A 17,359-nucleotide genomic window follows, 5' to 3' on the forward strand; every position below is an offset into this window, starting at 1 on the left:
TACACTCACCTCTTTACTTTCCCTCTCTCCCTCACACCTCCAACGCTTAGGAGGATGGCGACGTTTGCCCTGTGATCTCTCTGGTACATAAAATGGTCATGACCAATGGTTTATTCATTATTATTAATACTATTATCTCTGTAACACTATAACTTATCACTATGTATGTACATTCGTCAGATAATATAACAAACGATCATCACGCGCACACACTAACTGATTGATTCGCCCACCTAATCACACACTCTCACACACCCCACAGACTACCAATCAAACATGAAGTTCATGCTGCTTTGTGCTGTTTTGGCAGTGATTGCTGTGGCGATGGCAGCAGACTCAGCACCATCTGCCCGTGATTACTTGGCCGCTTCTCTCTTGCAAGAGAATGCCGCTCCACCTGTCACCAACTCATCTAGACCTCGCAGACCAATCACCGTTGGTATCATCGGTGCCGGTATGGCGGGACTCTACGCCGGAATGATCTTCAAGGAGTTGGGCATCGACTTTGAGATCATGGAAGCCTCCAACCGTGTTGGTGGCCGTGTCATGACTCACCACTTCACCGACAGCGACTACGACTACGTCGACCTGGGCGCCATGCGTTTCCCAAGGACCCCCGTCATGGACCGTGTCGTAGGCTCCCAGAGCTGGTCTCTCATCAACAAGCTTCGCGCATTCGGCCATCCCGTCTCCACCAAGCCATACTACCTCAACGTCAAGAACAACCCAGTCTACTACAACGGTATCCACATCTACTCTGAGGACGGACTTGCCAACGACCCACTTCACTTTGGTGACAAGTACAACGGAGGCAACGGCACCGGTGTTCCCGACTGTTACGCAGCCAAGACTCCAGCATACTGGGTTGGCAAGGCCATCGGCAAGTTCATTGGTGCCATGATGAGCAACTTTGACCAAGGCTACCAGATGTTGCTCCAAAACGACTGTCACTCTGTCCGCCACTACATGGCCAACATCCTCAAGGATGCGGAGTGCCAGATTAACGGCACCGTCGGAGGCTACCCCCAAGCACACATTACCTACGTCGAGAACATGTTGGTCGGTGCCGGTTGGTTCGACTTCAAGTCCATCACCGAGGCCGTGCTCAACTTTATCGACTTCACCGCCGCCGAGTACTTCCACATTGAGGGAGGCACGCACTCATTCCCAGAGGCCATCATGGAGGTCATTGGCCACCGCGCCGTCCAGGCCCGCAAGAGAGTCACCAAGATCGCCCCAGGCACACCCAAGCCATCGGGTCGTCCAACCGTCCAACTCGAGATTAAGGGTGAGCGTCGCCCACGTCAGTATGACCACGTCATCAACACTGCCGCCCTCGGTATGTTGGAGCGCATGGACACCAAGCAATGCCGTCTTTCCCTTATCAAGAGAGAGGCCATCCGCGCACTGCACTATGAGAGCTCGCTCAAGATTGCTATGAGCTTCAGGACTCGTTGGTGGGAGGACCCCATCATCATGAAGGGCCGCCCAATCTACGGAGGCTCGTCATCCACAGATCTGCCAATCCGCTCTGTCAACTACCCATCGTATGGTATCAACGCTACCTACTCGTATGCCAACGGTCTGCTCGTCGGCTACACCTCAGGTCAAGAGGCTGTCCGTCTGGGATCGCTCGTCGACGACGAGAAGCAGTTGGAGGCACTCTTGCTCCAGAACCTCGCCGAGTTGCATCAGGTCGATGTCGACTTCCTCGAGAGCCAACTTATCACCTGGAAGCTCTGGGACTGGTCCGACTACCAGTACCAGACCGGTTCATTCGCCGGATTCTCTGCCTGCCAGTTCTCCATGTACTTTGCCGAGATGACCAAGTCCGAGCTCAACGGCACACTCCACTTTGCCGGTGAGGCCACCAGTGTTCACCACGCATGGATCCTCGGAGCACTCAACTCTGCCTACCGTACCGTCGATCAGGTACTGTACACCGAGGGATGGAACGATCTCCGTCAGAAGCTCAGAAACAGCTGGGGCACCGTCAACGAGTGGCAGAGTGAGGGACTCCCACCCTTCACTCCAAACACAATGAGCAACCCATCTGCTCTCCAAAGCAGTGCACCAGTGATCGATATCAACACTGTTTAAGTCGACTCAGTCATTCACCTTTATCATCATTAAATTAACCATTTGATGTTGATGTTCTAAACTACAATCTATCTATCTATTGTTATTATTTGTATAAGCTTATATGACATGATACGTGGTCGTTGATGCTGCTGTGTTTGTTAGAACCCATTCAGGTTTGTCATTCGTAGACTCCAACCCCCAACTTGTCAAACAGATGCATCTTGTTCCATGGGTGGTGACCCCACCAATCAAACTTCGTCATGTCACAGTGACATTCATTCATTCATTAATTCATTTAATAATTACATAACTTATATTACTTATAATATTATAACACTATTAGTATTAGTACTACAAATATATATATATAACATTACAGACGACTGACTGACTGACTGACACAGGTGTTGTCAACAACAACAACAAAGATGGCAGCCAATCATGCAAACTTGATAAGGATCATATTGTTCTTTATCGGTATAACATTGCTTATAGGTATCTACTCTTTGAACTCTAGTGAGCTGAGAGCTCAACATGCTCAAAAGCCAAAGGGTAATTGGGATAATGTATTTGTATGTATCATAGTGATATCATGTTGTTATTGTCTACGCTGACATTCAACATTGTGCAGAAGAAGGATATAGATACTTATAAGAATGATAAGGATAAAAAGAATCAAAAGGATATCGATCAGAACTTAAACAACAACAATGATGATCAATCAGTCAAAGGCGCACAAACAGAGAATTCAGAGAAGGATCATGAGAGTATTATGACTGAACGTTTGGAGAAGGCCTATTATAACAATCTGGAGGAGAATAAGAAGCGTGCAGAGGCTGTTAGACAGGGCATGAAACATGCATGGGATAGCTATGTAAAGTACGCCTGGGGCAATGATGAGCTGAAGCCATCATCACGTACCAGCAGACATTGGTTCTTCATGGGTCTCACAATCGTTGACTCCCTCGACACACTCTATTTGATGGATCTCAAGGAAGAGTATAAGAAGGGTAGAGATTGGGTTGCCAATCAACAGAACCATCACAAACAGACTGTATGTGGTCACTCTAGACGTCACTCAATCATTCAATCACAAACTCACTCATTCATTCAATCAATCAATCAATCATTCAGAACGAATACATATCAGTATTTGAATCATTCATTCGTTTGGTTGGAGGATACCTAACAATGTATGAGTTGACTGGACAGAAGGATAAGATGTACTTGGAAAAGGCCAAGGATATTGGTGACATCCTACTCGATGCATGGGACACTCCAGGCATGGCATTCCCAAAGCCTCATCTCAATGTATTCAAGTGAGTTACCAATCAATCAATCGCGATCACTCATAAATGATCTAACAACAATCACACTGTAGACGCGAAACATCCACACATCCAGATAAGCCACATTGTCTGATCTTGGCAGACGTTGGAACAACATTCTTGGAGTATACACACTTGTCAAAGGTCACTGGTAACCCAATTTATGCTGAAAAGGCCGAGAAGATTAGGGAGGCAATGGACTCGATCCCAAAGAAGAGGGAGGGTCTCTACTCCATCTGGCTAAAGGATGACGCCTCTGGCTTCTGTACAGATGAGTACTCTGCAGGTGCCATGGCCGACTCCTTCTACGAGTATCTCGTCAAGATGTGGATATACACTGGCAAACAGAATGAGGACTATCGCCGAATGTACTTGGAGTCTGCCAATGGCATCCTTGACAACCTATACTTTGTATCAAAGCGTGGTGAAGCCTACATCACTCAGTTGAACTATGTATGTTACATCACTCACCATTTGAATGATTGATTGATTGATTGGATGACTGACACTTTGTTACTGTAGGGCAATCCATCACATAATATGGAGCATTTGATGTGCTTTGCAGGTGGAATGTTTGGTCTTGGCGCAGCATCAAAAATCACTAGGAATGAGGCAGAGAATGAGAGACATTGGAACGCCGCGATTGAGCTCACAAAGACATGTGTGATGACATACTTGAACACTCAGTCTGGCATTGGACCAGAGGTCACTCATTTCAGTGACGACGGACGTATGACACCACAGCTCTCTCATTACATCCTCCGTCCAGAGGTGGTCGAGTCTGTGTTTGTGATGTACCGTCTGACGGGCGATCCAATCTATCAAGAGTGGGGCTGGACCATCTTTGAGGCCATCGAGAAGCATTGTCGCATCGAGTCTGGTTATGCCGGACTGCAAGATGTCAACAACCCAGGTCGTGGCAATGACGATCTGCAACAGAGTTTCTTCATGGCAGAGACACTCAAGTATCTCTACCTCTTGTTTGCCGACCCATCCATCGTCCCATTGGACAAGTACGTGTTCAACACTGAGGCGCATCCAATTCCCGTTACCAAAATAAGATCATAACAACATGACCATCACCAACGGGAGGCCATGAATGGCCAACTGTCATTTAATACATTAATTTATCGTCATAGACATCGATGTGGATTTATCACTTATTTGAATAGGTCATTCTAGAATGATGATGATGTAGGTCCCGCACTTTTGGCGACTCTTCGATTGGGGTAGTTCCTGCCACACAAGGACGTCATCTTCAATTCGAAGGATATTTTATGTGGAATCCTTGACTATCCAGTCTTTACGACCCACCTTACAACTATTGTTGTAATAATATCTCTTTCACTCTCTCTCTCTTTGTTGATCGTCAATCAGTCAAACAGTCAATCAATGTATCATTCAATCAGTACTTATCCATTCTACAGTCAGACACATACATAACAAGTCATGAAGGTAACCACAAGCATCATCTTAGTGATATCACTCCTATGTTTGATTGAGCATGTCAAATCAGACACTCCATCATTCAAAGTTGACTATCATCCAACTGTCACTCTTGTTAAACAATTGTAACTATCTATCTATCTTTATGTCATCATTACCAACTTATTGACCAATAACAACATACATATAGTAACCAGAGTTCATTGTATGAGGTAGCATCATTTGGTTATCAAATACCATTCTATGTTGCTAATATGACAGGTAGTCATTATGAGATGGGCTATGCATATGGTACATTCTTTGCAGAGGCAATACTAGAGGTGTACAATAATCTAATGTATTCAATCCTTCCAAATACCGAGGATATCGATGCAATGGAGTTGTTCATCGATTGGCAGTACCAAGACTTCCTCTCCAAACAAATGCCCAAAGACTTTGTCGATGAGATGCAAGGTGTTGTCGATGGCGCCACATCCGTCGGTATGCCAGACCTTGGTCCCATCCTCCATCGTGCTATTACCCTTGCCAACTTCCCAGGTGATATCGAGGCCAACATCGAATACCTTCTCATGAAGTATGTACCATTGTTTATTGTTTGATTGAATGATTGATTCACTAACACAACATAATAGCGAGGCCGAATCAATGATCACATATATGATGAGGAATGATAGGAAACTATCAATGGAGCAGTTGACAAAATTGGTCCAGTCTGTAAAGAACTCAAAGTTCAGTGGACTACAATGCTCTCACTTTAGTGTCTGGGGAAACAGAACTGTCAATGGCGATATGTTCAATGGAAGGAATCTGGACTGGTTCGCTGGCACTGGAATATCTCAACACAAGGTGCTCGCTGTGTATCATCCAACTGATGGTTACTCACACCTTAGTGTTAGCTTTGCAGGATTGGTTGGTGGAATGACTGGCATCAGTTCAAATGGTATCTTCACGGCAGAGTCAGACAGTGACTCCAAGTTGGTGACATTCGAGGGCTTTGCATGGGCAATGCGTATTAGATGGGTAATGGAGCATGCTCAGAATATTGATGAGGCACTTCAGTTGTGGCGTTCAACAAACAACACAATGGGAATGAATCATATGTTGTCATCGGCATTCGAGTCGTTGAGCAATCCGCATCCAGCATACGCATTGGAGACAATGCAGGGATACACAGCCTTCTTCCCAGACAACGATCCAAACGAGATCTTCTACTATGCCAACAGCAACCCACCCATCCAAATGGGCTATCCCATCCCACAGGCAGTGTGGCGCACCAATCACGGCTATGATGCCACCATCAGGAAGGAGCAGACCTTTGTACAATCACCTGATGGAGACTCAATGGTTCGCTACATGTTGTTCCACGACAACTTTGTACACTTTGAGTCGACTGGTGCCAATGCCATCGATGAGCTCATTGCAGTCAATATCACATCTATCACTGGTGACAAGAACAACACAGACTTTTACAGCTGTGAGGAGGCTTGGAACGGAGGCAATGTCATCTCAGCCACCTTCCATTCCCAGAACAACACCATGTTTGTTGCCTACGAGGAGGGTACCGGTATGAATCGTCTATGTGCATGCTGTAACGTATACGTCCATATCGACCTCTCCCTTTGGTTTGGCAGTGCCTCAGCTGTACCAGAGCCAAACATCCACTCTTCTTCATCCTCGAGATCAAACAATAGATCTTATTAAAGTGATTAATTGGGTTATCACTTCACCAAGGCTCCCATTACCCTGAATGACTGGTATCCTGCATGTTCCTGACTTCTTCTTGCCACGCACTAGGCACGCCTTGCCATATAGCTTCAACATTATTGTTGGGTTTGGTTCCCTATCCAGGTCTTGAGGTTGTTCATCTCCGGTGTTGATATTGAGAGGACATTGGTTGGTGCTGGGTAGACATTGGAGAGGGAGAGGGTGATAGTGACGAAGGATATTGATATTGGGATGGTGAAGGGCTGTTGACTGAGCTGAAATAACTCTTAGTGCTGTTTGAATGAACCTGTTTACCAGTTTGAAGTTGTGTGAAGTCCCTATTAGTCAATTGATTGACCTGAGATTCATTTCAAACACCTACTTACAAAGAGAGAACTGTATGTTTGTCAGTATATAAACTCTAATGCGAAGCTTAAGATGGTCATTCAACAAACCATCCAGATATTAGATAATGAATAATCCACAAGCTGTTGACCAACCTGCCCAAGTAGTTGTCCCTGCTGGTGCTATCCCTGTCAATGCTGGTGAACCTCCAGTTGAGGATGTTGTTGAAGTACCTCCTGCCCCTGCTGGTTCTCTCCCTGCCGCTCCGCTTGCTGGTGCACCTCTAGTTGAAGTTGTTGCCGCCCCTCAAGCTCCTGAAGCCCCTCTTGCTAAGCCTGCTCCCCTCGGTGCTCCTGCTCCTCCTGGTGGTCCTCCTGTCGGTGCGCTGGTCGTAGCCAAACCTGCCGCCAAACCTGCCCCTCTTGTCCCTCGTCATATAACAGTGCACTACGCCAACATTAACTTTTACTTTGCTGTCAACGGCAACATAAGGTACGAAGACCTAAGAGAACGTATTCTCCAGAGTCCCCTCAGTGTGAGCTTGCACAACTTGCGCAATCTCCAAGGTTGTGTCATCGAGTACCGTCCAGCTGCTGTGAATGCTGCCCTGGCCAACTCTACAGATCTGATCCCTGCTGGCACCGAGCACATCTACATCACAGAATATTGATTAAGACATTAACACAAACACAAGTGAGGATCTTCTTGAGAGATGCTGATGCAGCTCCTGCAAAGACATTCCGTCAAGGAGTATCATGGCAAGCCATCGAGAAGGGCATGCATGTGACCAGTGGATCTCTCCGAGTTAGGCATGTGCCACCTGCTGAGTTACAACCGGATTGTGTAGATGCTCCATATCCCGCTGGAGATTACACTTTTGTTGAAGCAAAGATGGATGTAAGTACATTTATTTGCGACTAATGGCCCTAACTAATATATTAACAGTGGTTTTAGACAAGGGCCAAGAGGCTGGCAACCAGGGGAGTCAATGGTGGAAACTTTTTAATAATAGAATTTGTATTCTTAAATTTCTTCCACCATCGACTCCCCGACTCCCTGATTGTAGACAGATACTGTTTTTGGGTTATTGATTGATTGGTTGGGTCCCTGAGAGGGTGCGGTGAGTGATTCCAGTTTGTTTGATTGATGCTGTCGACACATCCATGTGGTGGAATCACAGATATTTGAATATTTAAATAATAAGTGAAGTGTCCAAATATTTTATTAATCTTACTTGGTGTCGCTGCATGAAATGTATGAATGTATGTATGTAGTGATGATTGTACAATGATAAGCACCTTATGCCTGAACCAGAGTGGTGTCGATCCTCAGCTTCCTGATGTGTCGGTAAATGGATTTGGACTTGGTGGGATTGGCCAAAAGGTAGGACTCGAGTGTCTTGATCAGACCATCCAGTGACACGGTAGAGCACTCTGTGAGATTGAGCAATGTGTTGAGTATGTTGGCCCATAGGTCCAGTTGGTATCCTGGTCGAATGCCCGTCATATCAATGCGCCACTCGCCGCATGTGTTGTCCAGTTGTACGGACTGTTCGCCCAGCTCAACACCATCACACAGCAGGTAGTACAATGTCTGCACCATTCCAATGTAATCAATGTCGTGTGCCCAGTTGGCGCGGGTGGACAGCACGGAACTGGTGACCTTGTGTCCGTCGATTGGCAAGTCGCCTGGCGCTGCAGTGAACCTCACCTCTGTGCCGTAGAACTGTGTGTCGATCGCCGACTTGAAGCTGCCCAGCTTGAGTCCAATGTTCTCCCAGCCGCCAGTGTTTGCTGGCGTCCAATCGTGGTCGCTGGGCTCGGTGCTCAACGATACAAACACATTCTTGGGACTGATGTTGGCGTGTATCATGTCTACCTGGTGCATGGATGAAACGATACGCAGCAGATCGATGGCGAGGAAAATCTTAAATGGCTCTTCCATGGTTATCTTGGCGCGCTTGATGTTGTGGATGATGTCATGCAGTGATCCATGCTCCATGTACTCCATCAGCGTCACACTGGCATTGCTGTAGTGATACAGGGAGAAGAAGCACATGTATTTGCCAGCCATCGCGGCGAGCGCTGGTGAGTCAGAGTTGGCCAGACGCGCTTGAAGTTGTCCCTGCACATAGAACGGCCATACGAGTGCCGGTCGACTGATCTTGGCGGCCATGGGTGATTCGTCGGTGACCTTGTAGATGGAGGAGTTGGCGCTCTGGAAGACACATGCCTCCATCTTGGCAATGCTGGTGTTGAGTTGGAGTACATTGTTGTTGTCAATCGATGGCAGTGTCTGAGTGGAGTTGTTGAAGAATGATTCGACCGCCTCCAAATGCTGCACGACGATGCCCTCGAGGCTCTCCTTGTTCTCATGTGTGAATGGCTCGGTGACACCTCCCTCTGGAACAATATTAAGTTCGAGGTATTGGGTCAAGATGGCAGCTGTAGTATTGGCATCGATATGTTGTTGTTGTTGCTGTCTGATCTTGTCATTCTTTGGAGCTGGCGCTGGAGTTGGTGCTGGTACTGGTGCTGGTGCGTCCTCTTGGAAGATTGTGAAGCCACTTCCGCCTCCCATGTTGTTGTTATTGCCAAACAGTGGGTTGGATTTTGGTGCTGAGGTTGGAGCTGGGGCATCCTGGAAGATTGTGAAGCCTCCAGATGAGGGTGGCAGGGCGCCAAACAGTGGGTTGGACTTGGGCGCTGGGGTTGGAGCTGGGGCATCTTGGAAGATTGTGAAGCCACCTCCGCCTCCCATGTTGTTGTTATTGCCAAACAATGGGTTGGACTTTGGAGCTGGCTTGGCCTGGACGTTTGGAGCCGCGTCCTCAAAGATTGTGAAGCCACCACCGCCACCACCGCCAAACAATGGGTTGGACTTGGGAGCTGGAGCTGGAGCGTCATGGAAGATGGTGAAGCCTCCTGATGAGGGAGGAGCACCGCCAAACAATGGGTTGGACTTGGGCATTGGCTTGGTGGCGGCATCATCAACGAATATTTCAAAGGATGCTGGTGGTGCACTCTGTTTGATGTACTGATCAATCCTATCCAGTGTGTCCACAGTGTCACCTCTGTCAATATAGAACTCCTCAGTTTGATCCTGGCCATACAAGGCCTTCTTCAGAATGTCACCATTGGTCACCTTGTTCTCTGTCTTTTGTGTGATTGGTACTGGTGCCAATGGAGCCACAATCTGTTGTTGTTGTTGTTGTGGGATCACTTTCTTGGTCTCGAAGACCTGCGACTTATTCTTCTCCTCCTCCTCGTCAAAAGCAATGGGTGTGTGGAACCAGGACATGACAGCCTTTAGAGCCTCCTTGGTGTGCATGGTGATGGATGGCGAGGGTGGAGCATTGTACTTTTGCTGTGGCAGTTGTCTGCCGGCGGTGGTTGGAGGTGCATGTGGGCGTAACTTCCAATGTCTAGCCCTAAGCTCCTCGAATGACATCTCCTTCTCAGCCTCCATAAATATCTCCTTCTTGTATCCAATCCTTTCGTTTGATGGTGTCGTCGCCGACGTTGATGATGTTGTTCTCTTGGATGATGATGATGACGTCGAGGATGATACACTTGGCTTGGACTGAATCGACTTTGGGAAGTTGGCCAATGGATTGCTCTGGATCTGCTCGACACGTGACTTGCTCGTTTGCTCAGACAGCCTGTGTGGCTCATCGAATCCGGATTGGTTGATCGGACTGCTGATGTCTTGTGAGGTGGCAGGATCGCAGAATATCTCGAATGAGGGCACGGCACCAGTGTCACTCTTGAGCTTCTTCTGGACCACCTTGGTATCGGACCACTTGGCAGGTATCTGTGTGTTCTCCTTGTGCTTGTTGAGCTCTGGCTCCAACTCATCCCACTTCATCGATGGCTGCTCTCCCGTCATCGCCGTCTTTTTGCCCAGGAACTTGGTGTTGGTCTTTACATTCTCATCTCCGGCTCCTTTCTCATCGTCATAAATCTGGAAGCCACCGAGTCCACCGCCACCGCCACCTCCAATGCTGCTGCTACCCAATGGCATCTTGCGTTTATCACCAAGTTGTGGTTGTTGTGTGCTGGTACCAACACCAGGCTTGACTACTGATGACTTTCTCTCTGAGCCAACTGCACCGCCACCTGATATTGTGCCAAGGACTGCGCGCTGAACTGGTGTTGAAGCCTCCTCCGCAGCAACAGAGAGCGAGCCGATGGGAGTGGTGCCGTTGGCGGCGGCCTTCTTCATGGCCATCACCATGCGTCTCTGGAACTCCTCGTGTTTCTTCTTTAGACGATCCAATGGCTGTGCGCCACGCTGTATTCCCAACTGATATGATTGATCGGCCTGTTGATAATTAGACTTGTTCTCATAAATTATTGCCTTGGCCTCATAAGTCAATGACAATGTAGAGCCAATCTTATTAGTCTCCAAGTAAGCGAATATCTCTAGTGGTTCTCTACACATATCGGCCTAATATTTGATTGATTGATTGTGTTAGTATGTGAGTGGAATCATTCCAATCAATCAATCAAACATACATATATTATCCAAAGTTTCAGGTATCTTTGATCATTCCTATATTTCTCGGTTTGGACAAACATGTTTGTACATCTCTCCAAGAGTACAATCAACTCTGTCTTCATATTTCCACCAATATATGATTGCTGTACCCATCTAACATACTTGGTCCACAACTCTAATGGATCATCTGACTTGTACTCTGCAATCGACTTTTCAAACTCACTATGTTGAAGTGTCAGTCATGTTGTTGAGTAGAGTCAATGTATGTAAATATCACTTACGCCTTCTCTTGGGTCAACTTCTCGTTGACGACTGACTTTTGTTGAGACATCATTGCTAGTTTGGCAGGGTCTCTACCTGACTTTATGGGGAGGATGTTCTCCTTTACGTTTTCCCAATCGCTCAATGACATTGTTTAATAGAATGATTGAATGAATGATTGTGTATGTATATATGATTGTTTGATTGTTTGGTTCGTGTTTATTCACTTTAACCCTGATTGTTTGGTTGTCACTCTCGCTCTCACACATTGTGATGGCGGTTCAAATCACAACAACTGTTTAACGGTTTTTCAAATTCAAATTCAAAAATGAGAACTTCCATCATAGAGTTGATCACGTTGTGTTTAATGTTAAAGTGTTGGTACAATCTATCTACCAGTTGACCTTATACTTGTTGATGGTATCTCTAAACAGTTGCATTGTTTCCTTTGGGTTCTGACCTGGCTTGAAGAGTGAAGAACCAGCGACGATGACGTTGGCTCCAGCCTTGGCGGCGGCGTCAATGGTGACTGGGTCCAGACCTCCATCCACCTGGATGTCCATATTTGGACAGCGCTTTCGCAGTGTCTCTACCTTGGGCATCATGTCGCCCATGAATGCCTGGCCGCCAAAGCCCGGCTCAACAGTCATGATGAGGACAAAGTCGATCTGGTCGAGGAATGGGAAGAGCAGCTCGACTGGCGTCTTGGGCTTCAGACTGATGCCACACTTCATACCGGCCTGCTTGATGCGCTGGATGACGTTGGCAGTGATCGAGCCATCGGCACGCTCAGTGGCTTCGAGATGGAATGTAATACCACTGGCACCTGCAGCCTTAAAGTCATCGATCATCGTCTCTGGATGTGTGACCATCAGATGGCAATCAAGATATGCCTGTGTATGCTTGCGAAGACTCTTTACAACAGGTGCTCCAATTGTCAAGTTGGGTACAAAGTGGCTGTTTGTTTAACATATGCGTGTTGTTGTTAGAGTCAGTTAATGAATGAATGATTGAATGAGTGACTCTGCGAGTGAATGAACCTAGATGATATCATACTTATCCTATTAGTTTGAGTTATGTTGTTAGTTAGTTGACTATGATGATGGTGTATTGAGTCACATCAGAGACAACAACAAGACAACAACATACCATTACATCCATGTGTAGCCACTCAGCACCACACTCGACCATGTAGTTAGCATCTCTTGCCAAGTAGGCAAAGTCACCTGAAAGCATCGATGGAGCAATAATTGGTTGAAGTTGGCTCATTCTTTATATATCAATAGTAAGTAAGGTAGTATTTATATAATTGTTATGTCTGTATGTGTATCAATGTCAGAATGTTCCAAACCATGAACTCAATTTTGAGGTGTTCTCACAGGAAGGAGAGGATTCCTCAAACACTCAATTCAATTTCGTCGTCTTCGTTCTGCCATTCCCGAACCATGGCACCTTCTCACACACACATAGGTGGACAGGGTTCATGATACACGTTTAACATTTCCATAAAAGGATATCAATATATTTAATTGATTATTGACAAATCAAACTACATATTTATTGGTCGGGACTCTAATAAGTAACCCTTAACCAATTCACTGAATTGATCAATCACTTCCCTCTTTGCCCTGGGTTACAAAACAAAATCAATCAAGATTGTTGTTGTCCCAGATGATTTGACACACTGCACATCAATCATTTATGCATAATAACATTGTTGTAATAATAACAAACATATATACTTATAAAGAATAAGATAATGGAAAAGTCAGATGAGAAACAATTAAAGGAATGGGAGAAGGACTATTCAAATGTTGACAAGACAAAGAAGATGGTCAAGACACTGAAGGAGACACAAGGCATTGGTGAAGACAACCTCAATAAGCTAAATGAACAATCAGAGCAACTGAATCGAATCAACAAGTTGACTGAAGAACAAGAAGAGTATGTTTGATTGAAAGAATGATTGATTGCAGTATCAACTAACATCATCATCAACAGGCTGTCAAAGGAGATGAGCAAGTTTAAGAAGTTCCAGAAGTACTTGGGCTTCATTGGTGGAGCATCACCAACAAAGAAGGAGGTAGGTACTCAATCATTCATTCATTCAATCATGTTATTGACCAATCCAATGAATGAAACAGAGAGACCCAAAGGTTGAAGAGATAAAGTCAAGATATAATAAGGATGAGAATAAGTTGAACAATCAACAACAACATCCAATAGGAGCCACAAGTCAACCTGGTGATGATGGCGCAGTATGGAAGAATGAAGCCGACATCAAGGATAATATATATATACAGAATGCTCAATGGATAAAGGAGGAGGACAAGAATCTGGACGATATGAATGTGCTGCTAGGTGATTTGAAGAATATTGCCATTGCTACAAAGAATGAAGTCGGTCGTCAAGGCACCAAGATGGATGCCATCAATGACTCGATGGTCCGAGGCAATGATTTTAACCTCAAGAAGGATTCAACGCCCGACAGTCGACTGAAGAAGGAGAAGGATAAGAAGGAGAAGGAACAAAAGTCAAACAGCAAGGCACTTCGAAGTTAACTTCTGGCTGTGGCTGGGAAACACAGAGGACAGAGGCCAAAGATTGGATCGCTTGGACGCTTTGGAGTTTATTCAATGTATATATATATATATATATAAAGTTGATGTGTGTATGTTTGTAATATCATCATCTAATTGAATGGATTGGTTGGTTGGTTGGTTAAGTTGGATGGTTGGATGTTGGGAATCGTATGTCGAGTTGGAGTTTGAGGATTGATTGGATGATGATGATGATGATTGAGAGCGAGAACCAATTGAGGCTTTGTTGAGGTTTGGAGGTAATGTGGACCATGATGGAAGTGAACAGAACAAGTGGATTGTATGATTGATTGATTGGATTGAATGATTGATTGAACGGGGAAGAGACCTAGTACATTGATGAGGAGGGGAAAAAATGAGGAGGATCGGAAGTTGAGCCAACTACCATGCTAATTGAGAGGGGAGCTGAGAGGGAGAGAGGAGGGGGATGTATCTGCCGCTATTACTGTTGTTGTTGTTGGTTGTTGCTGTTGCCTGTTGCTGTTGTTGTCTGTGATTGGACACCACACTACCGCTGTCGTTTACAAGACCGCTGCGCACAACACTCTATCTTCGGTTCTGATAGCACATAACAGTATATAGTCCATAGAGCAGAGCTGCCTGTTTATGAGAACAGACGGCCAGCAGAGCGAGATGGCACTTCTCGTCGGGCTTCAAGTCAAAGCCCAGCTTGGAGTAGTCGACCTTGGAGATGTTGTCTGGGAAGCAGACAGCCTTTTTTACATAGTACTTGAGATTGCGATTGAGGAACATATTGACCTCCTGATAGTTGTAGTCGTCGTGACACATTCCCTTGACACGCTGCACGTAGTACCAGACGGCGCGGCGGAAGGGCAGCGTGTCAATGTCGGTGCTGTTGTTGAAGCGGTAGTAGGTCATCGTGTAGACCAGGTTGAACTCCTCGTCCAGCAGTGGCGCCGCATCCGGGAAGATGCGACTGACCAACTCGTAGCCGTGCTCCTTCCAGCTGTAGTCCTGTATCGAGAATATAGAGTAGTCGCGCGACGACACGTCAAAGTCTGTGTGCGACATCTTGTAGTTTCCAATGTATCGCGAGAGGTCTCCTGCCAGTTCGTCGTCGTCGTCATAGTTGCTGCTGCTGCTCCTGATCTTGCTGGCCACCGTGTCAAAGGGCGGACCCGACTCCATGCCGGCGTTGTGAAACTCCTGCTGGTGGTCGACGTCGTGCTCGTCGTCCTCCTCCTCCTGCTCGCGCTTCCTCTTTAGCAGCAGCTCCATCACCTTGATCGTGTTCTCTGAGGCGGCGCTATCCTCCACCTCGCAGTCGCTGTCGTACAGGGGGAAGTTGGACTTCTCCTCCTTGGACAGCCCGTACTCGGGCAAGATGCCGCAGGCAAACACAAAGCCAGACAGCGAGAGAAACGTGCATATCAGGATCATCGCGTGCACAAGCTCGGCGATTGACCACGCATCCATGCCCTTGACCAAGTTGCCAATGTCCAGCGTGGGCAGCAGCCACGGTTGGTGCGCCATGAGCTGCACCACCTGCAACAGGTTCTTGAGCTTCTGTGGTATGTTGTCGATGCTGACCAACCAGCTGGGGTCGCCCTTGTTGAGGAGGAACTCGTGCTCCTGCAATTCCACCAAGTAGTGGCAGTTGTAGCGCGCCGCCGACAGCACACCTATATAGTTCCTCCAAGCCAGTGGCAGAGGGCCTGGGTCGCGCATAACCTTGTTGTAGCTCGCCAGGAACTTCTCTAAATACAATGGATGCCAGCCTAGTAGGCGGATAACATGGTTGACACGTCCACTCTGTAGGAACACCTCTTGAAACAGTCTCCTCGTCAGTTCATCATTAGTATTCAATGGTGGCAACTGTGTCTCATTGATGAATGATGTTGTCTTTTGTTTGGGTATGTGATATTTTTCCTAAGATCATTTGATTGATTGATTGATTGATTGAAGTTAGTAGCTTGTTGTTGAGTCACCGCATGAAGGTCCATCCTTACTTGTATCGATTTGAATAGACTTGAGAAGGTATCTGTGATGTCATTGTAGGGAGACTCTGTGGCGAGGACTACTATATTGTCGATGTGATTCCTTAATAGCTTGTCGTTGTCTGGGTTCTGTAGAATGGTCATGATGTTCTCGAGGGCTGCTCGTCTGGTGTTGGTGTCGGGCGATTGCAGACTCTGAAAGTACCCAGTCATTGGGTCGGACGCGTTCAGCGGTGACTGAGGCGGGGAGTGATGTTGATGATGTTGATGCTCCATCTCTTCTGCTGCTTCTTATTTACTTTGTTATTGTTGTTGCGCTGTTGTGCGCTGTTTGTTCGTTTAAATACTTTCGATCAATCGATTGAATAAATGAATGATGTTGCTGCTGTGTATTACTATTATGAATGAACGAATGAATGAATGATTGTGTTCACCTTCTGATACCTATACTCCTGTCAAACGTCTGTAGCTGTTGATGGTTTGAGTTGATTGATTGATGTTAGTATTACTTCTTCAACTTGAAGATGAACAACAACACGAATGTTTGAATGTACTCTTAGCATACCTTAACTACTAAGCAGAATAAATATATATGAATTATCTGTATGAATATAAGTATGAGGAGGATGTTCGAACTAAAAGATAAATGATAATGAGAGAGAAATGTTTTTGTTTTTTTTGATAACAAATGGGGGAACAAAATAAACTGTGGCAATGAACATCATTTGTACAACTTTTGATTCAGGAAAAGAGGAGAACATAAACATGGAGGAGAATAGAAAGGCTAAGAGCAACCATTCATAATTTAGTAAAGTTTACTAAAAATAAAAGATATATAAAGATCCCGATTTTTTCAATATAAATCAGGTGCAACAGTGATTGGCATATCACTTGCTCGATTAGCTCAGTCGGTAGAGCACGGTGCTAATAACGCCGCGGTCGCAGGTTCGATCCCTGCATCGAGCAAAATTCTATTGTTTTTTTTTTCTAAACTTTTTTTTCAACATGCAAACTGCCTGTGCCGATGAACCGATAAGTTAAAATAGATCTCCTCCTATCTATCTCTCAATAATAAAAAAAACTAATTTTTTTTTCCATGAATATAAATATTTATTATTACATTTGGTCTGAGACA

At 45.8% G+C, this 17,359-nt stretch overlaps 8 protein-coding genes across 8 annotated transcripts; 5 read left to right on the forward strand and 3 right to left on the reverse strand.

The window, feature by feature from the left end:
- Nucleotides 1–276: 276 nt before the first annotated feature.
- On the forward strand, nucleotides 277–2,100 carry SAMD00019534_098020 (hypothetical protein; the record flags this gene model as incomplete). The annotated part of the gene is made up of 1 exon (XM_012894834.1): nucleotides 277–2,100. One exon carries the CDS (start codon nucleotides 277–279, stop codon nucleotides 2,098–2,100), a length of 1,824 nt encoding a protein of 607 aa, XP_012750288.1.
- Nucleotides 2,101–2,656: 556 nt separating this feature from the next.
- On the forward strand, nucleotides 2,657–4,478 carry SAMD00019534_098030 (hypothetical protein; the record flags this gene model as incomplete). Its single annotated transcript, XM_012894835.1, has 4 exons — nucleotides 2,657–3,136; nucleotides 3,217–3,401; nucleotides 3,464–3,863; nucleotides 3,933–4,478. 4 exons carry the CDS (start codon nucleotides 2,657–2,659, stop codon nucleotides 4,476–4,478), a joined length of 1,611 nt encoding a protein of 536 aa, XP_012750289.1.
- Nucleotides 4,479–5,041: 563 nt separating this feature from the next.
- On the forward strand, nucleotides 5,042–6,551 carry SAMD00019534_098040 (hypothetical protein; the record flags this gene model as incomplete). The annotated part of the gene is made up of 2 exons (XM_012894836.1): nucleotides 5,042–5,425; nucleotides 5,589–6,551. Coding segments are annotated over 2 exons (1,347 nt in total), but the record flags the coding sequence as incomplete, so codon positions are not given.
- Nucleotides 6,552–7,032: 481 nt separating this feature from the next.
- Nucleotides 7,033–7,575, forward strand: SAMD00019534_098050 (hypothetical protein; the record flags this gene model as incomplete). Its single annotated transcript, XM_012894837.1, has 1 exon — nucleotides 7,033–7,575. The coding sequence occupies one exon, from the start codon at nucleotides 7,033–7,035 to the stop codon at nucleotides 7,573–7,575; it is 543 nt and encodes a 180-aa protein (XP_012750291.1).
- Nucleotides 7,576–8,204: 629 nt separating this feature from the next.
- On the reverse strand, nucleotides 8,205–11,817 carry SAMD00019534_098060 (hypothetical protein; the record flags this gene model as incomplete). The annotated part of the gene is made up of 3 exons (XM_012894838.1): nucleotides 8,205–11,354; nucleotides 11,423–11,627; nucleotides 11,687–11,817. The coding sequence occupies 3 exons, from the start codon at nucleotides 11,815–11,817 to the stop codon at nucleotides 8,205–8,207; spliced, it is 3,486 nt and encodes a 1,161-aa protein (XP_012750292.1).
- A 241-nt stretch (nucleotides 11,818–12,058) lies between these two features.
- Nucleotides 12,059–12,538, reverse strand: SAMD00019534_098070 (hypothetical protein; the record flags this gene model as incomplete). Its single annotated transcript, XM_012894839.1, has 1 exon — nucleotides 12,059–12,538. The coding sequence occupies one exon, from the start codon at nucleotides 12,536–12,538 to the stop codon at nucleotides 12,059–12,061; it is 480 nt and encodes a 159-aa protein (XP_012750293.1).
- Nucleotides 12,539–13,425: 887 nt separating this feature from the next.
- Nucleotides 13,426–14,227, forward strand: SAMD00019534_098080 (hypothetical protein; the record flags this gene model as incomplete). The annotated part of the gene is made up of 3 exons (XM_012894840.1): nucleotides 13,426–13,610; nucleotides 13,668–13,749; nucleotides 13,811–14,227. The coding sequence occupies 3 exons, from the start codon at nucleotides 13,426–13,428 to the stop codon at nucleotides 14,225–14,227; spliced, it is 684 nt and encodes a 227-aa protein (XP_012750294.1).
- Nucleotides 14,228–15,321: 1,094 nt separating this feature from the next.
- Nucleotides 15,322–16,156, reverse strand: SAMD00019534_098090 (hypothetical protein; the record flags this gene model as incomplete). Its single annotated transcript, XM_012894841.1, has 1 exon — nucleotides 15,322–16,156. A coding segment is annotated over one exon (835 nt), but the record flags the coding sequence as incomplete, so codon positions are not given.
- Nucleotides 16,157–17,359: the final 1,203 nt, after the last annotated feature.

This window comes from Acytostelium subglobosum (genome assembly GCF_000787575.1).
Source record: "Acytostelium subglobosum LB1 DNA, scaffold: scaffold24, whole genome shotgun sequence".
Lineage (NCBI taxonomy): Eukaryota > Evosea > Eumycetozoa > Acytosteliales > Acytosteliaceae > Acytostelium > Acytostelium subglobosum.